Below are 24,022 nucleotides of genomic sequence, written 5' to 3' on the forward strand. Positions count from 1 at the left end.
CTATCTCAGCTGTGCGAGTCCTTCTTATGGACTCTTCCTCTGCAGTTGAAACAGCAATGGCTCCAGCACCTTCTCTCTGCCAGTGTCAGCACCTAGGTTTGTCACAAGGAGGACAGCGATCACTGCCAATGCACATTTGCTCTGCTGACCAGAGAAGGCAGCCTAACAACCGTGGGGCCACCACCCAGATGGGAAAGCTCAGACAGTGCCATGTGCATTGTAGGGAGTGGGTAGCACTAATTCACTATGGTACTCAGTCCTCCATAATCATATGCCTCCAGAAGCCAGAGAGGACCAGTGCTGCAGGCCATTAGCATGGAGAGCAGCAGGACAAAGGGAGAAGCAGCTCGCCACACAGCTCAGGAAGGGGAGTCCTATTCCAACCCAGATTAGCATAGCCTACTGTGCTCAAATACCACCTTCCACACAGACACTGCTGTCACCACAGGAGAGATTTAAGTGCTTGCAATGACAGTGCCATAAAATTTGGTACAAAGGCAGGGTGGGAGGTGGGGGTGTGGATCTCTGAATGAAGAAGCCAAGGAACATTTTGTTGTGTGCCAATCTTTGCAAGTCTTCAGACAAGTGAAACCTTTTATTCTCCCTATCAGGGGGTTGAAGAGCTGATAAAGACTCCACTTACCCAGTACCCGAATGGGAAATTTCATGGTTATCAGAGCTTTGAAAGGGATAAACCTGCCCAATTAAATTCCCTCTGCATGCATGATACATGCAAGAGGCAGACAGTCTGTAATAACTCTCCACGGAAAAGAGCCAGATAGTATATACTAGAATTTAGAGAGCAGAGGATGAGCTGCCCCACCCTGCAAACACCCTGACCAACCAGCTACCATTCCCAGAAAGCTCCCCTACACAACATTCTGTAATAATGCAGCACATTCCTGCGATGCCTTCCCGCCAAGGAGCTCAACATGCTTCATAAGCATTAACTGAGCTACTATGCAAAACCAATGAGTAATAATAGGCTGATGGGGAGACAAAGGCACGGAAAGTTAAGTGGTAGCCTGGTTTCCCCAAATCTCTTGGGCAAAGCCAGGTCCCCAGATACCTAGTCACATGCTTCAGTGTTCAGAATGGAGAGGGATAACTAGTGCTGTCCCTTAAGGGGCCACACTGAGACCAATATTATTCAACATATTCATAAGTGATCTGGAGAAAGGGGTAAACAGTGAGGTGGCAAAATTTGCTGATGATACTAAACTATTCAAGATAGTTAAGAACAGACTGAAGAGATTCAAAAGAATCTCAAAAAACTGGCTGATTGGTTAACAAAATGGCAAATTAATTTTAATGTTGATCAATACAAAGTAATGCACAATTGCAAAAATAATCCCACCTATACGTACAAAATGATGGGGACTAATTTAGCTACATGTATGCTGAAGGATTCTGTCAACATACCATTGTGAATAACTTGGCATGCCAAGGGTTTGTAAATTGAATGGATCAGGTTAATAATTTTCGATGGGATGAGAAGTTTTGCCATGAGACAAGTGAAGGAGACTTGTAGATGACCTATGCTCCACCCAGAGTGCAAGGGATTAAGTTAAGTAAGTCAATTTAACTATAACCACTCAAGAGATCTTGGAGTCACTGTGGATAATTCTCTGAAAACATCAACTCAATGTGCTGCAGCAGTCAAAAAAGTGAACAGAATGGTAGGAATCATGAAGAAAAGGGATAGACAATAAGACAAAACATCTTGTTGCCTCTATGAAAATCCACGGTATGCCCAAATCTTGAATACTGCATACAGATGTGTTTGCCTCATCTCAGCAAAGATATCTTGGCATTGGAAAAATTTAGAAAAGGACAACAAAAATTATTAGGGGTTTGGAACAAAAGAGATGAAAGAGACTGGGACTTTTTATCTTAGAAAAGTGGAGACTAAGGGAGATATGACAGAACTCTAAAATCATGACAGATGTGGAGAAAGTGAATTAGGAAAAGTTATTTACTTGTTCCCATAACATAAGAACTATGGGGTCATCAAATGAAACTAAAGGGTAGAATCATAGAATAATAGAGCTGGAAGAGACCTAAGAAGCCATTAAGTTCAGCCCCCTGCCCAAGGCAGGACCAAACCCCATCAGATCAGCCCAGCCAGGGCTTTGTCGAGCCAAGACTTAAACACGTCCAGGGATGGAGACTCCACTACTTCCCTAGGTAGACCATTCTAATGCTTCACCACCCTCCTAGTGAAAAAGTTTTTCCTAATGTTTAACCTGGACCTTCCCAAATGCAACTTGAGACCATTGTTCCGTGTTCTGCAGGTAGTAGATTTAAAACAAATAAAAGCAAGTTCTTTTTCACACAGGGACTACTGAAGCTGAGGAACTCTTTGCCAGAGGATGTTGTGAAGACAGGACTTGATCAGTGTTGAAAAAAAAAAGCTAGATAAATTCATGGAGGTTAGCCAGGATGCGTAGGAATGGTGTCCCTAATCTGTTTGTCAGAGGCTGGAAATGCATGATAGAGGATGGATCACTTGACCTGTTCTCTTAACTTCCGCTGTTGTACCATGGAATGGCCACTGTCAGAAGACAGGATACTGGCATACATGGACCTTTGGTCTGATCTAGTATGGCAGTTCTTATGACACCACGAAGATGATGTCCATTCTCACTGCCAGTGCTGCCAAGCACCATCTTTGGACCTGGAGCTAGTAGAAAGGGGAAACAGGTTCCTCAGCAACGAAAGCTCCTACAGCCATGGCCCAGGCAATCTCTTCAAGGAGACGGGCAAATGTTTAAAACGAAACCATACCTTTAGACCTTTACTCCTGCTACTAGTGTTCTGCATTATGGCAGTAGTTCCCAACCTTTCTGAGACTGCAACCCATTTTGACAATTCAGTAAGACTTTGTGACCTGACGCAATTCAAACCTGGGGGGAGGGTTGTTCTCCCCTTCACAGCCCCAAACCTACCCCCACACCCAGGTTTAAACCCCTTGCAGCCCCAAACCGCCCCTCCCGTCCTCAGGCTTAAACCCTCGCAGCCCCAAACTGCCTCTCCTGTCCTTGGGCTTAAACCCCTCACTGCTCCAAACCGTCCCCACCACTGCCCTCAGGCTTAAACTCCTCGCAGCCTCAACCCTGTCCACCTACCTCACATGAGCTCCTTTGCTGCCCCTGCTGCTCCTTCACCAGGCCGCCATCGCTGATGCTGCCTCTGCATGGCTCCCGCCAACTGTCCTGCTCCTTTTCACCATCTGCAGCATGGGCACTTCCCTGCCCCATTGTACTGAAATGGGACTTAATTTAATTGGTTTAACTGCTGGATCCCTCCTGCCAGCCGTTAAATCAATTACATTGAGTTCCATTTCAGCATGGCATGGACTAGAGGAGTCAGGCAGCTAGAGGAGTCAGGCAGCAGCGTCCGGAGCCACAAATGGCTCCTTAAAGAGTCACTCTTGTGGCTCGGAGTCACCCAGCCAGCTACCCTCACCAACTCTGATGGTGACCCATGTTTGGGTCGAGATCCATATGCTAGGAATCCTTGTCTTAGGGTAATGTGGAGCGTTGCACATGCTCTTCCCTGCCTCCACTGCAGGAGGATTTGGAGACCTTCAGTGATGTTGTACACAGTGAACAATTTTAACTCAAAGGATAAGAATGTTAAATCCTACCAAAGAGATCCTTTCACCACAGCATTCACCAAGCAATGAAGATAAGCAGGTTTTAACACAATACAGTGATTCATCCACCCAGGTCAGGGGTCAGCAAGAGAGAAGGTGAAAACAAGCATGGAATTGTGAGGGCAGAGAAAGGAGACAGGCTCCTTCCGATTCCTGTGATCTCAAAGACTCATTTAGCTGACTGCTCCTTGGCAACGCTGGTCTCCAGCCCTTCACTGCAGGCTACAGGAAACAACAAACAGGACTCCACCATAAGCCCGCTTCAACTTTTTCACTTTACCACTAGAATTCAAGATGAAAAAAGCCTCCCTCCACACACTAAAGGACCCTTTCATGCCCTTGCAGACCAATGGATGGAGAAAGAGAGGCCGGCTTCAGCACTGAGGGCCACTGTCCAATGCACTGAAACTCTGGGGGGCATATCTAGGAACTGCCAGAGTGGCCAGCTGAACCCAGCTGCCAGGATGGATCACAGAGATATGAGCAATTGCTAAAGGAAGTGGAACCTGGACTGCCTACCAATTCTGGTCTCCAACTCCCAATTCCCAGCGTTCCAGGTTAAACAGCATCAAAGAGTGGGGATGTTTGTATTTTATTTTGTTGCATCAGATGGACTCCTTTTAGAGAAGGAGGAAGAACACCAACACAGCCAGCACTGTTTAGGCAAGTCACGGAGCATAAATAACTTAGCATCGCCCACAGTAAGCAATGGGATGTACAGATATCATGAGGCAAAGCAAATCATCTGTGGCTAAGCCTGTGAAACAGGAACCAACCAGCAGCCTTCAGAGGTTTGCATGGGAAAAGCCCAAAATGAAACACATACACACACAGAATCCTGGGACATCCATGGCCCTGAGGGAAGACAGTGCCCTGTTTTACCACAATGAGTTGAGTGGAGCTAACCAGCAAGTGACTTTTCCACTGGCATTTGACTTCAGTTATAGAGATGCAGTGCAAACTGCTCAGCAAATAGAGAAAAGGATGCTGCTGCCACAGCCCAGGGGCCAGATTCTTGTCTCCCCTGCACTGAGGTAAGCTGGGACAACTCCCTGAATTCAAGAGGAGAGAATGATCAGGTGCATGGAGCTGAAGACGCTCCAGCCTGTGGAAAGCACAGCCTTCTGTATTTCAAGGCATTACCCTGGCAAAGGATCACAGATATTACTGCAATTAAGAAATTCTTCCCCTGTGCCATTTAACACCTCTAGAAAATGTCAGTGGTGTATCAGCTGCTTGCACTGATGCTTTCTGAAATCTTCCATCACTCAAAGCACAACCCCCGCTGCCCTGCTCCCTTTACTGTGCTGCAGCTTGGCATTTGCAGAGCTGGTTAGGAAGAGGGTCCAGGCCAAGGGAAGCACCTCAGTGGAAGGCAGCCACACAGGCCCTGGGAAGGAAGCCAGGAAAGTGGTAGGTTCAGCTTAACATAAAGCAGTTGCTTGCTGCTATGATCTGCACATTCAAGTGGCACGCAAAAGCACATGCAGGAATTAGCAAACCTCTGCCTCACTTTTGTGCTGGGCCCCTTCCTCCACATTGTGCCCTGGTCATCAGCTCCTTCTAACCCCACAGCATGTAACGACCTGGAGGATGGCTAATTATGGGCATAGGAGGTAACACAGCAGGCCCAGAAGGGAGAGAAAAGAAACCAGCAGCAATTGCACTGCAGGGGATCACACTGCTAAGAAGTAAAGCCACACAAATGTTTCTAAACCAGTAACAATAGAAGTCAGGTCCGTTTAGTAAAGTTTGTTTTTCTCCCAAACTCAATTACACTGCCTCAGCAGCACCATTATAATACACAGATGTAGGCAGCATCTCCTGAACTTGTCCAATGCATAGAGCAACAGGTGGATTACCAAAAGAGCAACAGCACAGCCATGGGCAAGGGAGAACCCCCCTGCCCACTCTCTATCTCCTTTGCCCTCCTCCCATGAAATCTGCTGTCTCTGGAGGTCTTCTCATCAATCATGGATTCTCTTGGAGCTCCCCTGATTCAGAGGAATCACTTCAGCCAGGCTTCCCGTATGAAAGATGCCAGCCAGAGCCTGTCTTTGGCCCTATACATCAAGAAGCCACTGCAGCTGCAGCCTGGAACACCTGAGCCCATTGGCTGGCACCAGATTCATCACTGCCATCTCACCTGTGTGGAACTAACACTCTTTCCCTTGCCCGGCCAGTGCCTGCACACAGAGGGGTGATGCTCTCCAGAGACGGGTGGGGTGCAAGAGAAAAATGTTAATTTAGGTTAAAAACCCAAACCCCAGTGAATGGATCAGGGGAGGGAGTAAATGCTCCTTCTAGCCAGGTGCTTGCTGTACTGTGGCTGTCAGTCCCCTGCAGCATTCAGCGTGCCAGTCCCACTGAAGAGGAAGGCTCAGTTGCTTTTGTCTTATTTCCTGTTCACCCTCCCCTCCTGGAGCCATGGCTGGGAAAGGGCTGCTCTGGGGATGCACGGTGCAGCACAGCTATGGCCATGGAGCTTGGGAGTACAGTGTTAGCTTCTCAAGTGACCCAGGACATGAGAAGGGAGCACTTCTCTTCCTATGTGGTTCCGGAAAAAAGAAGCCCGGGAAAGTGTGGTCCTGAGGTCTGGATTGCAAGAGGAGTGAAGATACAGAGAGTGGGAAATGGGCCTTGTAAACAGTGGAGTGGGGGTAGAGCAGCCACACGAGGCCCTGCCCGCTTTCCCTCCTCCTCTCTGACCAGTGGCTGCCACTCTCCCAGTGCTTCTGCCTGGGCCAGAGCAGATGTGAAAGGGAAGGTGCAGCTGTAGCAGCTAACACTGGGGAGACCGGGAAAGCAAACCTTGCAGAAGCTGTACTGGGGGTGGGCTGAGGCTCACACTCCAGGAGATCCTTGCAACTTTGGAAAATCGACAGATGGCAAACCTGCTGTCAGCTGGTTCCCTCACTGATCTTCCTATTCCCTCAGCATATTCAGAGCGGCTGACTCCCCAGGGACCTCAATTACCTGCAAAAACTCATTAAAAATAAGTAAAAAAGAGGAAGGGGACTGAATTGGGTCTCCAGACAGCAGGAGCTAGAAATGTTCAGATAGGCAAATGATGGGCATGTTATAAAAACAGAGAGCGAGAAAGAGAGAGGTGCTGGGTTCCCAGCTGATATTCCAAAGCCCTGGCCTCTCCAGCACAGGGACTAATTACTGGACCCAGTAGGTGATGGGCCTCTGATATGGACATATCATTAGGGTCTAGGTGAAGACCAGGCCTGGGCTCTTGGTAACCACACGAATGATTCATAAAGCCTCAGAACAAGTGCTGATAGCAAGATACAAAACAAACGGGTCAGTTCTCAGGCAGAGCAGGCAGGGCTTTGCCACTGATTTAAAGAGCCTGGAGCTCCAGCTGCCTGTGCTCCTGTGGTAGCAACAGCTGGGAGCCCTGAGTCCTTTTCAATCACTAGGCCCCTGGGCAATTGCTCCCTGCTGCTGGCCCCCTTTGGTGAACCTGCCCAAGGCGTAGAGCAGAAGCACACAGATGTGGGAACGGACCTGAGTGACAGAAGGGAGGGGAAAGGGAGAAGACAGGAGATTTTTCTTTTAAGTCACAGAAGAGCAGAATGCCAAGAAAAAACTAAGTTTGGTAAACGACTGACAAGAGATGCAGTGAAATTCTGGACTCAAGAAGTTGTCAAGCTACGAGCAAAGCAACTGTGATTCCCAACCGTTGTGGGATATTAATTCACCATTGATCATTTGGCAATTGCTGACACCTCAACCATTTTGCAAAGGTCAGGGTAGACATTTCCTGGGCAGAATCAGAGCAACTGTTGGTCTGGGCCACAAAGCACCACAGAGGTTTGTATCTGATGCAGGAAAGTAATCAGATCTATCTATTTAACTCATCTGAGGGGACTAAATATGTTGAGTTCTCTTTTTTCAGCCAGCTAGGATACAAGCCTACCATAGCTACTGACAGTTACTCCATGAACTCCAGGTAGAGGGCTGTGCTTTTGTGACTGAAGGCCCAGGGTTCTTCTGCTGCTGGAAGTGGCACAGGAACATTTTTACAAGTGGGGGTGCCAAAATCCAGCCCCTTTGCCCCCTATCCACTGTCTGCCCCAGTTGAAGCCAGGAACAAAGGCAGGACCCCAGCGTGGGGCCAGCAGCAACCCCTGCATCCATAGTTCCCTTGCCTACGTCTGCTGGTGACACTAGGAACCAAGCAGAACGATAACTGTAGAGACCAAAAAATGTAGATCATAAAGTTAACCCAGGAAACTGCTGTGAAAAGGGTTTCCCATAGGCACTGGGGACAGACGCAGCTCCAGACTGATTTCATGCATATGCCTGGAGAGCAGGGTTGGCCTGCTAGAAGTCTCCTGGTATCTGGTGGCATGCACTAACTCCACAGTGCCAGCAGGAAGTGTACTTACAGGGAACAAGAAAGGAGCATTGCAGAGAGATCCTGTTGGGAATTCTTCCTGTCCCATGAGGAAACAGAGATGGTCCAGCACAAAGAAGAGCAGCAGCTAAGTACCGCCCTTGCAGCTCTTCTTTACCGAGGGAAGCAATCGCTTTCCTGCCCTCGCCTTGTGCGTGGGAAATGCAAATGCCTGGAATGGCCGGACCCCTGCTGCAGCAATCAGGCTGTATCAAGACACTGCCACCAAAAGTCTGCACCAAGTGTGGCTTCTTGTATTTAATTCTTGTTTCTATAGAGGAGACGGGGGGACTGTAAATATTATTAATAAATCTTCTGAACACAGCTTAACTTTCTTTAATCAGGATGCATTAATGTTTTGCTTTGAAATTAGGAACAGCAAGCTCTTTGATGAATGGGCTGAATCATTATCTAATTTGAATGTGACTCCTGTACAGTGCCTCTGCACAGTGTTCTGAAAGGCTAGCTAGTACCTTCCCCCAGCTCACCGACAGATGCCCCACACCTCCTATAGCAACAATATGGAGAGGGGAGGAACTACTTTTCCAGTGGTGGAAGCACCTGGATGCCACAAAAGCTGTGCTACTTAAGGCCCAATGCCTCCTCCCACTTTTACTGGTACACGTCAGTCACACTTGACTCAGTCGCTGACCAAATCATGTAGGGGAAAATCATCATCGCTCCCATGAGTCACGAGGGGGAAGGGGAATGTCTTACAGATGATGCAACTGGAAGGAGAGCTGAGGCAGAGGAAAATGCAGCCTGGAGAGGAGGAAAAACTTCCTGGGAGAGAGAAGCTATTTGTTCACACGACTAGTGCTTCCGTCAGCAAAACATTTGGCAGTCAGGGGTGTGGATGGCATTATACTGGCAGGAGACCTTACCGTGGTCTCAAAGGAAGTAGTAGGAGCGCTGTGACTTAGACCCCAGCCTGCTTGGCACTGTACAGTCCTGCATTGGCAGGGAGAAGCACTGGAGAAGCCTATCAGTTCCCCCATCTCTAGATTACACAGCCTATCAACAATCTGGGACAAGAGACCAGGAGCATCTAAAAATTTTATAACAAGTTGTATGGACAATCAGTCTGGCTTGAAGACAGATAACCCATCCAGGGTCTCTTTCTGAAAGCTTGTGCTTTGGAAGACCCGTTCAAATCACAGTTTGTAATCCAACAAAGCCAGACTCTCACAGCACTGGTTAGATGAGAGTCACCTCACAATGCCAAGATGATGAAATGAGGTCTCTTATCACAGACTGGCCAATGCCACCTAAAACCCAGAGACTGAATCAAGCATGAAGACAACTGATGTTAAATCCATCTGACACCACTCCTACTCTGACCTTAGCAACAGACCTGCCTGTGAACCAGAACAGGGGACAGGAGGGAGGCAGTGACTGACCCCACAAATATCCTTACACCATGCTGCCAGGTTAGCAGGACCACTCCCTGTGATAAGCAGTTCCCTGTGGAGTTCTATTCTAGTCTACTCTTATTCTGCACTCCCACAGTAGGATTGGAGCACCTTCCATCAGTGCATTAAGCATTAGGACTAACATCCACACAGGTTTAGAAACATGCATTGCACTTTGAGCAGAAGGTGGTGAGGTCCCAAATGGAGCAAGAGACGCAGCATGAGACAGACAGAGGTGAAAAGACTGGGATGCTACCTGTGTCACAGGGAATGAATGCAAACAAATTAAAAAAAGTATTTGAGATGGTTCTTAGTTGCTGTGGGAATTTGTTCCACGGTCTGGGATCAGCCCGTCTTTTGTTCTCTTATTAAGGTACAGAGAGTTTGTATTTAACATTATATAATATAGCCATGAAAGCCTGCTCCAAGCAGCTATGCCCTGGTCTGTGCTTGCCGTCCAGTCAGAGATGGAGAGTAGCTTTTGTGGTGTACTCGCACATCCTTACATGACACCTCATCCATCGTCCCTGGTTAACTCAGCTGCATGCCGTTAGGCCGACATTGCCACTTGAACTACACTCCCAGGTGGAAAACTTCACCACCCAGAGTCCCATGAAATCAAACACTCTAGGGAAGCAAGAGATCCAGTAAATGAAACATCTTCTCCACTACAGCCAGCCACAAGCTCACTGTGTTTCACAAAGTGAAAAATCCTCGTTTCCTCAGCTAACCTCACTGAGAGCAGCACAAAAACTTCAGATGCTCAACGCAATCACAAAGAAGGCCAACCCTTAATAACATGGTAGTGCAATCAGGTTATCATGCTCTGGCACTAATGAAATGTGCTCACTCAGAGAAAATGATACGAAATGGGAAGGGAGATTGGGAACTTAACACAGATGCCCAAGAGGACAGCGCTCACTTTTATATCAGAGGATACGCACACTGTCCATCCAGACTGTTGGACAGAGGCATACCAGCTTTTCAGGATGCAGCCCCTTGAGGAACTAATCTCTCTCAGTAACACTTGCTGTAAGCTGTGCTAAAGGAACTGAGTTACTTTCCCCTATTCAGTAGCTGGGGTAAATATGCTGGCAAGGTTCAGAAGCCCACATCTCTACTCGTAGCCATTAAAATCACAACCTCATCCCTCCTGTGGGCCCCAAACATAACAGAAAGAGATCAGTGGATCAGGCAGATCCCTTACCTTTAAAGCACGGACCTTCTTGGCTAACAAGCTCTCAATGTCTCCTGCCACTTTCTCCACTAATTTCTTGGGGATGTTCTCCTTGACCTCGAACAGGTTCCTGTTGTCACTGTAGATCTAGTAAAGGAAATAAAAACAAGAGACATGGTCACCATTACACTGAGGCACGAGAAACAGACAGCCCAGCCCTCTGGTACCAAGGGATTTTGCTCCATGGGTAAGATAGGGGCTGTGGGATTTGGACATTCAGAGGCTTAGCATCCAAGAAAGGTGTGCACAAGGGCAAAGTCTAAAGCTCATTCCTCTGGGGCTTTCCAGCTTCCTCCCCTCCTCAGCAAAGACATCTAGAGCTTCTCATCCCCCAAGGCCAAGACATCCCAATGCAAATTGTCACCCATCTCTCTGGAGACCCAAAAATGCAATGTGGGCAAGGCTTCAATATTTTCACTCATTTTTCATCGTCTAAATGATATCCTCAGATCCCAGTCACAATCCATGCACCAGATCTCATTTGTCAAATCAGATGAATGCACAAGGTGCTTTCTGCCCACCCCCCACAGAGCCCACAGTTCAACAGACACACAGGCTGGCTGCAGACGGTGCACAGCATGGCCACCCAGTGCTGAGTTAGCAGGGGGCACAGAGGAGGTTAGCCAGCCAGACTGGACAGAAACTGGGCTACGTCCTGAGACTTCCCCAGTAAACCTGGAATCTGGACAATCTGCAATGGAGAAGGGAGAGAGAGAAGCTGCCCTGTGGTGAAGGCAAAAAGTGTTCCAACACAATTAGCTACTCATTTGGATTTCAAAAGCTTTCAGCCTTACCTGTGCAGCCTGCTCTTTCACTGACAGAAAGGATCCTCACTAATCACCTTCAGCTCTGCGGAAACCCAACTGTGGTTCCAGTGGAACCAGGGGATGGATCTGTCCCAACAGCCAAACACTGGTGCTAGAACAATCAGTGGATTCCTTGATAATAGCACTGACCTGGTCAGCATCAGGTTTCAGAGTCAACAAATCCCATTCATCTGAACAGTGGAGAGAGGTGCTTAAATTATGCAGGAATCATGGGAGATCCCAGCAAGCTTTGGGGTGACTAACTCCACTGCAGCTGATGGCTGTTCCATGTTTGACCATTTGCAATGCCTCTGCCAACAGGGAACTGACTTTCATTTTGATCAGAGCACATATTGCCTTAGCCTCTGCCCAAGCCAGATACATAACTGCCCTCTGTCCCCCCATATGGTATAATGCCCTCTGCACTTCCCACAGCATGCCATACCTCTTTTTGCCCCTTTTTGTGAGGCTCTCTTCCACAAGCTCATAAGCCCCAGATCTCCAATCAGAGGCATGTAAGGCCAGATGGCAGAAAATCACCCAAGCAAATCTGAATCCTGGCAGTTCACAGGCCACAGAGTCAGCATCATTGCTCAAGTGCACTGTTCAGCATCTGATTGCAGGCTCTTTGTGGAAGGCAGTTCTGTCTCCATACCTGCCTGCAAAGCATCTGGCACACTTTGAGTGCCACAGAAATGATCCTATGGAGCCCTGGCCTTTAGGGCATCAACGCAAATCTAGATGTGACCGGTAGCAACAGCAATTCTGAAGCAGGGATCGTTCCTCACTGTGTGTCCATGGGCCATCTACCCAATGGGCCTGGAAGGGACATCTAAGTACTACTGTAATCCACCCAAGATATCTATGGTTGCTTGCATGCAACATGCTGGGAGTCTCAGTCCAGGTCCCTACCCAGCAGAGAAAACACACACATCACAAAACTTACCAGATTTGACTCAGAGTTAGCAGCCTCCGTGAAAAGATGAAGAGTTGGATGGGCCAGACATTCTCACTTACCCATCCAAGGAATGACACTAAGACCACCAGCTGCATTTGTGCTAATACAGGTCTAGATACGGGCAATGACGGCTGGTGCATCAAGGCACGCCCTGAGGACAGGATGGCAGTGTTCCATACACACTGCATTGCGCCACTAGAGAGGTGCATGTCAGGGTGAGGTGATCTGGGGCTACACATCCCAGAACTTAGTGATGGGGTCAGGATTCCAGCAGATAGCCCAGGGCCCTGGTCCAGCCTGACAAATGCTATGTCCTTCTGTGAAGTGATGGGGGTGGACTGAAGGGAGCTCATGCTGCCACTGTTCTGGCAGCACTTTGTGTGTAACCAAGATCATCAACTACCAGAGCAGCCAGGCTAACCACCTTTCACTGGTACTATGTTCTCTCCCGCCCTGTATGCCAGCACCACCATCAGAAAGCAAAGAACAAGTTTAATTAATTGGACAAACCCCAGCTCCTGCACCAAGCCTAATGCAGAGACAACTCCTGAAATGGAATATGCCCAATGCTATTGTTTAGGAGGAGGGAAGACCACAAAATATATTGAGGTGATATTCAGGGCACTCCTCCCTAACAGCTCAGCAGAAAGATGCAGACACCCACCCTACAGAAAAAATCCTTTGATATTTTCACTCCCTCCACCCTTTCCCTGAAAATCTGAGCATAAGTTTGAAGCAGCTTCTCAGTGGACAAGTACCTGATAATTTGAGGGCAGCTGGGGGTGAATTTAAAATGTTTGAAAACGGAATTGCTCCATGGTCCAGCCCCCACTTTCTCCGAGTGGCCAAGACAAATGCTTTCAGAAGCAAAGGCTGCATGTGGTGCTTTCTCAGGCTAAGGCAAAAGATGTTCTTTTCCTCTTACATCACCTTTCCAGAGCAACTCCAGGATTAGCTCACAGGCTCCAGTCTTATTTTCTTTTGCTGTAATTGCCACTCCACACAAGCCATTTCCAATGTGCCTCATTCCTCCTTTCTTCTGTGCTACTGGTGTCATCCTGATAACAGCCACTGTGTGTTGACCTTCCATCTAAAAATACCACTTCAGAACAGGGCCTTGCTCCCAGAACTTGTGGTGGTGGTGGTGGTGGTGAGAGTATCATCCATTCCAAAAGGTGAGAATTTTAAGCAAGTTATCCTAGGCACCAGCTTTCCCTGAAAATGCAACAGGATAATAATCTTTCTACTCAGAGGTGCCAGTCTGCTGCATTGTAACTAACAGGAACAGCATGTTGAAATTTACAAGACTCTACTCTTCTGAAGCCTATGGGGAGTTCATGTCAATTTCTCTATGTTACAGGTTTAGAGGTGTAGGGAGGGGATGTGTTCTCCTGCATCCCAAAAAGCAGAGAGCCAGGGAGCCAATATGTTTGCTGCACCAATTTCAAACACATGCCCATGAGGAATAGCACAGGAGGTCAGGACACACCTCACTGGGTCTTCTCCCCTTTCAGGAGGAAGAGCCGCATGATTCTCAGGAAAGACAGAAAGGAATCACCCTAGAAACTTAGGCCTCAGAGCTAGCGGTTTCTCTAAGACCATGCCTCTCAGCTGCCCTTCATTACAAAAGAACCCACTCTTTTTACCTCCATATAAAGAGAAGTTGCTCACCGTAGTAATGATGGTTCTTCGAGATGTGTCCCCGTGGGTGCTCCATGATAGGTGTCGGGCTCGCCCCGGCGCCGCAGATCGGAAACTTTCCAGCAGTTTCTGCCAGCCCGCGCATGTGCCGGCCCGCGCCAGTCCCCTACGCGCTCCTGGCCACGTGCACGGTCCGGTCCCCGCCAGTTCCTTGACCAACTGCCTCGGATGCTTCTGAAAAACACCAAACAGAGATCCGAAGCGGGGAGGATGGGCGGGTGGTGGAGCACCTACGGGGACACATCTCGAAGAACCATCATTACTACGGTGAGTAACTTCTCTTTCTTCCTCGAGTGTCCCCGTGGGTGCTCCACGATAGGTGACTACCCAGCAGTAACCCAAGAAAGGAGGTGGGTAATCGGGTTATGTGCAGCTTGCCCCCAAAAGGACCGCTGTCGAGAGGCGGGTATCCTCTTGGAATACCCGGTGTAGGGCATAATGCTTGGCGAAGGTGTCACAGGATGACCAGGCCGCCGCTCTGCAGATGTCTTTTAGCGCGATGCCCTTGAAAAAGGCTGTTGATGCCGCCACCGCCCGGGTGGAATGAGCCCTAGGCGGGGCCAGTAAAGGAGTCTTTCGAAGTTCGCAGCACATCTTTATGCAGGACACAATGCGCTTCGAGATTCTCTGTGAGGAGAGACCTTCTCCTTTTGACCTGGGAGCGAGAGAGACTAAGAGTCTGTCCGTTTTCCGGAAGGACTTAGTTCTGTCTATGTAGAAGGCCAACGCCCTCCTCACGTCCAGGAGGTACAGGCGTGCCTCCTTGTTGGAGCTATGAGGCTTCGGGTAAAACGAGGGTAAAACTATAGGTTCGTTAAGATGGAACTTTGAAGAAACTTTCGGAACAAAGGCTGGGTGCAGCCGTAAGGTTACCGCCTCCTTTGAGAATACCGTGCAGGGTGGCGTTGCATTAACTGCTGTGAGCTCACTCACCCTGCGAGCTGACGTGATTGCAAGAAGGAAGGTTGTCTTTATCGTAAGGAGACGCAGGGAAACCGTGGCTAAAGGTTCAAAGGGTGGTCCCGTTAGCGCGCTGAGCACCAGGTCCAAGCTCCACGATGGTGGAAGCGGTTTCCGAGGGGGGTACAGGTTTACCAGCCCCTTCAGCAACCTGGTAACAATAGGATGGGCAAACACCGTGGGCCCTTCCTCTTCACGCCGAAAAGCCGATATTGCGGCGAGATGGACCTTCAATGAGGAGAGGGAGAGCCCGCCTCTCTTGAGGTCCAGTAAGTATTCTAGTATGACAGGTATAGGCACTTCAAGGGGAGCTAACTGCTTGGTGGAACACCATGCAGTGAATCGAGTCCATTTCTGCTTGTAGGTCTTCCTGGTGGAGATCCTTCGGCTACTTTCCAGGACTTGTTGTACTCCCGCCGTACATGTACTTTCTAGGGAGCTGAGCCATGGATTAACCATGCTTGTAGGCGCAGGCCTCGGGGGTGTGGATGCACTATGGACCCCTGGGCCTGCGTGAGCAGGTCCGGCGCTACCGGAAGGGGAAGCAGTGGACGATCTGACATGCGGAGAAGCAAGGGGAACCATTGCTGTCGATCCCATGTGGGGACCACTAGGATCATGCCGGCTCTCTCCCTCCTGGCTTTCTGTAGGACCTTGTGGATGAGCACCATGGGGGGGAACGTGTAAAGCAGTGGGACCTTCCACGAAATCACGAACACGTCCCCCAGGGACCCCCGCCCCAGTCCTGCCCTTGAGCAGTATTGGGGGCACTTCTTGTTGTGCTGAGTGGCAAACAGGTCTATCTGGGGAAACCCCAATGCCTGAAAAATCGGTCGTAGCAGATCGGAGCTGATCTGCCACTCGTGTGTGAGTGCAAAGTGCCTGCTCAGCTGGTCTGCCTTCACGTTGGGAGCTCCTGGTAAGTACAAGGCTTTCAACGTTATATTGTTGGTGATGCACCAGTTCCACAGCCGGACTGCTTCCGCACATAAGGCACGGGATCTAGCTCCACCTTGTCGATTTATATAAAACATGGTGGAGATATTGTCTGTATTGATCCCGACTACCTTGCCTTGTATGTGGTCTTGAAAGTGTTCGCAGGCGTTGAACACTGCTCTGAGCTCCAGTATATTTATATGCAGTGACTGTTCCGTAGGGGACCACAGTCCTTGCATCACCTTTTCGCCAATATGTGCTCCCCACCCTATGTGGGAGGCGTTGGTGGTGAGAAAAATAGAGATTTGTGGTTGGTGAAAGGGTACCCCTGTTAGCATGTTCTTGGGGTTTACCCACCATTGCAGGGATCTGCGCACCTCTGTCATGGGTGACACCACCCTGCGGACGGTATGGGACGCCGGCTTGTAAACGCTCGCCAGCCAATGCTGTAGGTTGTGCATATGCAATCTGGCGTTCTGTACCACGAACGTTGCCGTTGCCATGTGGCCGAGCAGCTGCAAGCAGGTTAAAACCGGCACCGTGGGGCTGTATGTAATGACTTGTACCACGGAACCGATGGCACGAAAGCAGGCGTCGGGTAGATAAACCCTTGTTGTGACAGAATTTATGCGTGCCCCTATGAACTCTATGTCCTGTGTGGGGTCGATCTTTGACTTCACAAGGTTGATGACCAGGCCCAGCGAAGAGAACGTGTTTGCTGTTACGCGTATCATGCGTAGTACCTTCGCCTTCGAGGCCCCTTTCAGTAGGCAGTCGTCCAGATATGGGAATATAAATACCCCCATCTGTTCAGGTAGGCTGACACCACTGCCAGGGTCTTGGTAAAGACTCTGGGGGCCGAGGAGAGGCTGAATGGCAGAACCTTGTATTGGAAATGTTCTTTGCCGACCATAAACCGGAGAAAACGTCTGTGAGCCGGGTGGATCGTTATATGAAAATACGCATCTTGTAAGTCGAGGGCTGCAAACCAATCTCCATCGTCCAGTGCCGTGAGTATAGAGGCGACTGTGATCATCCGAAAGCGTTGTTTGCGCAAGTACCGGTTGAGGCCTCAAAGATCTAAGATGGGCCTCCAGCCTCTTGTTTTCTTCTCTGTGAGGAAGTATCGTGAATAAAACCCTTTCCCTTGAAGTCGCTCCGGCACTCTTTCGACCGCCCCTATAAGCATCAGGTGGTCCACCTCGCGCTTGAGTTTTGCCTCGTGGGAGGCATCCCTGAGATGAGGCCTGGGCGGAGGTCTTGGCGGTGGGAGCGACTGAAAGGGGATCACGTAACCCGTGGCTATGATCTCTAGTACCCACTTGTCTGTGGTGATCTTTTGCCATTGTGAGTGGAACGGTCGGAGGCGATGATGGAACATTAATTGTGGATGACACTGTGCGATGGTAGTAATAGTGCAGCCCTCGACCTCTCCGTCAAACTTGATGCCTTTGGGCCTGCCCCGAGGATTCACAGCCTTGTTGGGAACGTCGCCTAGGAGTTCTATACTGTTGTTGCTGTTGATGCCGCCCTTGGTCGTAGCCCCGTTGGTACTGAGCATGCTGAGGTTGGTACGGGTATCGCCGTTGTTGAGGGTAATACTTTTTCTTTCTGTATGGAGGGGTATAAATACACAGGGTTCTGAGTGTGGCTCTTGAGTCTTTACTGGAATGAAGGACCGAATCAGTTGACTCTGCAAACAACTTCTGCGTGTTGAAAGGGAGATCGACAATTTTTGCCTGCAGATCCCTCGGGATACCCGATGTCTGGAGCCAGGATTCCCTGCGCATGACCACTGCCGTAGCTGTTGAGCGTGCCGCCGTATCCTCTACGTCCAGGGCGATCTGGACTCCCGTCCTTGAGGCTGCATAGCCCTCTTGCACGATGGCCTTCAGCACTGGCTTCTTATCTTCTGGAAGCGAATCCATGAGAGAAGTAAGCCTGGAGTAATTGTCGAAATTGTGGTTCGCTAGATGTGCTGTATAATTAGCCATTCTCAGCAGCAGGGTGGAGGAGGAGTATACCTTTCTGCCAAATAGCTCTAGCTTCTTGGCAGCTCTGTCCGTTCCCCCCGCTTTGTACTGGGAAGTCTTCGATCTCTGCTGAGACGATTCTACCACCATAGAATTTGATTGTGGGTGACTAAACAGAAACTCCATGCCCTTCGCCGGGACGAAGTATTTCTTATCCGCCCTCTTGTTTATAGGTGGAATGGAAGCCGGGGTCTGCCATATGGTGGTAGCAGACTCCATGATTGCTTCGTCGAGCGGGATAGCAATTTTGGACGAGGCTGGAGGCCTCAGGTTTTTGAGGAGCTTGTGGTGCTTCTCCTGCACCTCTGCTGTTTGGATGCCTTGCGTGAAAGCCACCCTTTTAAACAGCTCCTGAAACTGTTTGAGGTCGTCCGGGGGGGCAACATCCCCGGGGGCCGTAGCCTCGTCGCAGGAGGACAAGGACGAACCACTAGGGTAGACCTCCCTTGAACTCTCAGGGTCCTGCTGCCGGTGGTACACCCTCTCACTAGAGGCTTGCGAGGGAAAATCTCGGGGTTCCAAAATCAGCTCCCCTTGAGACAGCTGTGTTTCCGTCCCTGTCCGTGAGTGCCCGCGGGGGCACTGGGCGGTCGAGGGGGACCTGCCCCTGGGTGTATGCCTGTGGTGTCTATGCCCAGCATGATAAGGACGACCGTGGCAGCATGGGCATGGTTCCTGGGATGGAGACCTGGACCACTCTCGAGGTGCATACCCCCGATGTCTGGGGGAGCGAGATCGTTACTAAGACTTTCTACTTATATATATATATATATATATATATATATATATATATATATTATTTATTTATTTATTTATTTATTTATTTATTTGCAATAAAGAAACAAACAATTTAACTAAGAACTCTGAAAGAAAACTCTAAAACTCTGAAAAACTCTAAATACGCTGACTCTGGCCGCAGCCTGAGCAGATTCCGTCTGCAGCCAATGGCGGTTAAGAAGGAACTGGCGGGGACCAGATCGTGCATGTGGCCAGGAGCGTGCAGGGGAGGGTGCGCGCCGGCACATGCGCGGTCCGGCAGAAACTGCTGGAAAGATCCGATCTGCGGCGCCGGGACGAGCCCGACACCTATTGTGGAGCACCCACAGGGACACTCGAGCAAGAACCTCATGTTCCACAGTGATCTGGTGGCCCCACAGCTTCTATTGTTGGAAATAACTGACATCGGAAATAAAGATTCATGGACACGGGGGGTGGGGTCACAGAGAATTAGTTGCAATAATAGGTGGCATCCCACAGACATTTTAAGTATCCCGCACAAATAATCTGTGAGCGCCCCTCTTTTCAGGTCCTTGTTGCACAGCTGAGTCCCAGCAGGCTGGAAGGTGTGTGCTGCTGATAGCAATGGATGTTACTCTGCAAAAGAGCCTCATCCCACCACAGAATGGGTTAAAGATGGGAAATTGAACATAAATTATATTCTTCCTTGCTCCCTTTCTTCCTTTGGTAACTAACAGCATAACAAAATAATATGATTTGAAGGCACACTACCTCCAGCTGAGCAGCAGCAATTAGGGAAGCAAAAGAAGAGGAGCAATCTTCAAGGAGAAAGCTTTGGCTAAAGAGGGCATCCTGACATTCATGTTTTCTTATTACGAAACAGCAAATCAGCTCCCATTGGTTACAGCCAGATACTGTGCCTGCCCATGGCGGGGAGGGTGTGTGGGGATAATAAAACCAGGCTATGCTCACCAACCCCCATCAATCACACAGCCTCCGCAGCAATAGGCCTATGGAGGCTTTTTGGCCATCCGTTTATCCAGGTTAACAAGAACATTAAAATTCAAAGAGTGCAAGACCAACAAAATAAACACACAGGTGGGGTGGTAACATTGCTCCCTACTAAGGTTAACCAACACTTCCCATCATAAGACCTAATTTTCATATGTATATAACTTAGCCCAACTTTAATTGGTTGGGCTGAAATGTTACATGCCTCGAGCTGAACAGCTCTGGAAAATTTCAGCCAAATCAGTGCCCAGACTTTTCTCAGAATGACACTGGTGAAAAATACATTGTAATGGCCTAGCTCACTGAGGATGTGGGGAGCATTATTTAGCACAGAATGCTCTGAAAGTACAAAGCACCATAGAAGTTAGGACTGTGCCACACTGAAGCTGACAGCTATTCCCTTCTCAGTTCTGTTACAAAGCTTCCTGTGCCAATCTGAGCTTCCGTGATAGAGCAACATTCCCCTGGCAACCCTGGATATTCTGCTGCCATCAGTTCTTGGCCTACTCATCTCCAAGTGGGCAGCTTGGCTGTCAGACACTACGGGAAGCTACTTTGAAATACTCAAACGTGCTCTACAGTAATGGACTGGATTACCGTACTAACTACCACAAGGCACAGTGATGCAGTCTCTCACTGTTTGCATAAAGCCATGTCTTTCCACCTTTTCCATCACGAGACCCCTTGGAATCTTCTCCCATCCAGACATAACCCAGCTCCAGTTCTGAGTCTGGCACACACAAAGGATGGTCATGCTCCCCAGTACCTGCTTGTGACATCCCTGGGGAACCTGTGGTGCAGGATGCTGTAATTGTATGTTTAATAAGGGGTGGACTTCAAGAAAGAGTCCATTAGAAAATCACATACATTACAAGTGGAACAGCTCTATTGGACCAACTTGGCCATCTCCCAGGCAATGCTGGGAGTTTCCCCACAGCCTGCTCAAGTGGCATATACACACAGGTGAGGAATTAAGGTAAGGGGGAAAAAGCTTCACTGCAATGTAAGTGGACTAATGCTCTGCCTTCTCTACCACCTGTCATCGAAAATTCTTCACAAACGGGGTCAAAGCCTCACCGCAGCCAGGGAGGGATACCAGGTGAATAGATCACATCACTCCAGCACAGACCATGGCACCACCACACCACACGCTGGCACAGGGTGAAGGAAAAAGCATCCAGCTGAGTCTGCAAGATGAAGTTGCCCGTCATATACTTTAAACCTGAACAGCAGGCAGAACTGAGCTACTGACATCGCAGTTTGGCACCTCATAAAGCCAGCCGGGGCAGGCACTGGTCAGTCAACAACTAAAGAGGAAAACCACTGTGGCAGTAGACACTCACTGGAGATTTCACACCCAACCAACCATGCTTTGCTGGTGAAAACAAACAGATTCAGGCCCACAGAGGTATGTCTGTATGCCAGGCTTTCTTTCCTGCCCTGTTGGAAAGCCAGTGAACTGACAGCCCTGAATACCTACTGAGGAACTACTGAGCATTTCACCTTATCCTGCAAAGGCATGTGTGGGATGAGACCAGTTGTGGCAGAGGGGGTTGGGGAGCTCCCAGACTTTTCATTGTCCAGGCTAAAGCTAAAGACAGGGTGGAAACAGAGACACTGAAATTTGGAACAGATTCCCCACTCTATTAAGTTGTCAGGGGCTCTGAAGCATCTACAGGGCAAGCTCCTCCCACACAGTGCAATTCTCTTCCACACCACACCCAACACAATACTGCAAAAAAAAAAAAATTGCAGTGTGACCAGCACCGCCACCATAGAAGACAACCGCTACACTGGGAAAGGAAGACACACAAACACTGCACCAGCGCTACAACTGTTCAAGGTACAACAGAGCGAACAAGTCAGAACACCTCCCCCATGAGTAACGGTGAGAATCCAACCAAAAGCAAGCCCATCTCTCCCTCTTTGCACACTCTGACTTGGTTCTGAAAATCTCTGGTGCACTAGGGGAGCAGGAGGTTAGAGCTAGTGGCGTTCACTGAGAGCAGTGAGGGACACCAGCCACCAAAAAAACAATTGCTTCCTCACACGCCTGCTCTTGCTGAGGCCTGAATGAATGCTGTACCAACAGCATGAGCACAAAGCTCCCTGGATGTTTTCTGGTGTCATGTTTACAGCTGGAACGCAAAAGTTACACATACTCTCATTGTAAAGTTGCAGTCCTTAATGTTCAAAACCCTGGGACCTAAGTACCGCAACAAAAAACAAAACAAAACCACAAACAAAAAAAGTAAAAAACCCAGGCATACAGGGGAGGGGTTGAAAAGCAGCCTTGTCCCAGCTTTTCATGGGGCACCAAGAAGAGGGGGAGGGCACAGGCAGGTGGCAAGAGCAGACCTTGGTCAGGTTGCCCCCAAATTCCAGTCATGTATCTTTGGCCCTAATTAATAAATCCTCCTTGATACATACAAGGTTCACGCTGTCTTTCCTGCACCCAGCTATTATTCACAAAACACAATGCTGCACCTACTCCGGATTCTCTGGTCTTTTCAAGACCTTGGGAGCAGCTATGATCTTTCCCAGGATGAATCAGCAATAGATTTGAGATTGGGTGGGTGGGTGGGGGGAGAGGGGAAAAGGGAGGGAATTCTACTGGACCGACATATTATTGTGGGTGTAAGAGAGATCAGAAAGAGACTAGCAGCTCAATGTTGGACTCCTCCCCATCTGAAACATCTGGCTGTAGGCTCCTGGGCAGCTCTGCCCCCTCTCTTCTGGGCTCTTTTTGCTCCCAGGAGTTGTAAGCAACAGAACCATCTCCTTAATCCCACATCAGCAGCGAGCTGTCCATCTTCACTGTGCAAGGGATTGGGCCTGGGACCTCAAGCCAGTTGCACTGCAGCACAGAGTGAAGCTGAGGGCCCTGCTCCTAGCTCAGGTGCTCAGGGGAAAGGAAAGAAAATTAAGGCTAACCTCTTGCACACTGAGGCTAGCCTGCCAAGGCAAGGCAGCATGCAAGCAATGGCTTCTCACACTGCTAACACTGCTCTGTGGGAGAGCGGTAAGAGGGGATCTTGAGGCACCCTTGGTCAGGCCTGTCCTGGTCAGAACCATCACTAACTTGGCCTCTGTGGAGAGCAGGATGACAACTGCTGCACCAGCACCCCTTCAGCTTCCTTGTCCTCCAGCTCACACCAAGGGCTGCCCACCTAGGGTCGCACGCAGAGAGCAGCCCAGCTCTCATAGGTAGCTAAGACTTGCCAGTGCTCAACACTCACACCATTCATGAGGCACTTAGAACTGCAGAGTTGACAACTGGCATTTTATCATGAGTCTTGTGATATTTGCATGTTTTTTCTAAAGCCTCAGCTGCTGGAGTCCCAGGAGTTTGTGAAAATCTCAGCTTTAGATGTGTTTTTTAAATGGGGAGAATCTAGCCTGCTTCCTTGCCAAGAAAAAAACGTGAGATCGCTCTAAACCCAGAAGGCAAATGCAAAGATCCCAGCATTTCTTGTTTTTACAAAAAGACACAGTGTTTAAAGACATTAGGGTGGGCTATCTCCTGGTCTGACCACGGCTCCCAGAGTGGTCATTCCAATGGGATGGTGGTCATTCCAATGGGAGCAAAAGGCTGAGAACTCCAGAGCTAGGGAGCAGGTCTGCCCAAACTCTGGGAGCTCTTTTAAAAAATAGCAGGGGTGGGCATAGAGACAGCCTAGTAAAAAAGTTACTAGGCAACATCAGTAGTTAAGAGAAGCCCAAAGAGATATTCCACACTGAGAAACACACACAGTACCTGGATCAGACCTGCACCGTTCAGATCCTCCCTGAACTTGGCAACTGCTCAGTGCTGCAAGCAGAGGCATAAAGAGCCAGATTCTCATCTCACACTCACTCCCCTGATGTACTTCCTGTTCTTAAATTTCATCATCTGGTGCTTATATTTCATGCTACGATTATAATCACTGTGGTGTCTATATTACATTAACAGGATGTCAGCTTCTGTGTAGCATCAGGGATAATCAAGCAGGCAGTGATAAGAATGACACCAGCCTTGCTGTCAGCACGTCAGGACAATTTGCGCTGTCTGCAGCACGTTTCATGGAGGATATCATACATCACTGCAGAGGAGGAGGCTAAGCAACCCTTCCAAGTGGGGCTACTGTAGAAGAGGCTGTAAAGGGCAGGCAATGGAGGCAACGA

The 24,022-nt window shown here is 49.1% G+C and overlaps 1 protein-coding gene across 2 annotated transcripts in view; it reads right to left on the reverse strand.

The window, feature by feature from the left end:
- Positions 1-24,022, reverse strand: part of CACNA2D2 (calcium voltage-gated channel auxiliary subunit alpha2delta 2) — a 521,624-nt gene that overhangs the window by 342,337 nt on the left and 155,265 nt on the right. For both annotated transcript variants that reach the window (XM_075005174.1, XM_075005172.1), the window contains exon 3: positions 10,686-10,802. In XM_075005174.1, coding sequence (XP_074861275.1) covers positions 10,686-10,802 — 117 coding nt within the window. The remainder of the gene's footprint in view (positions 1-10,685; positions 10,803-24,022) is intronic.

This window comes from Carettochelys insculpta, chromosome 11, assembly GCF_033958435.1.
Source record: "Carettochelys insculpta isolate YL-2023 chromosome 11, ASM3395843v1, whole genome shotgun sequence".
In the NCBI taxonomy this organism is placed as follows: Eukaryota; Metazoa; Chordata; order Testudines; family Carettochelyidae; genus Carettochelys; species Carettochelys insculpta.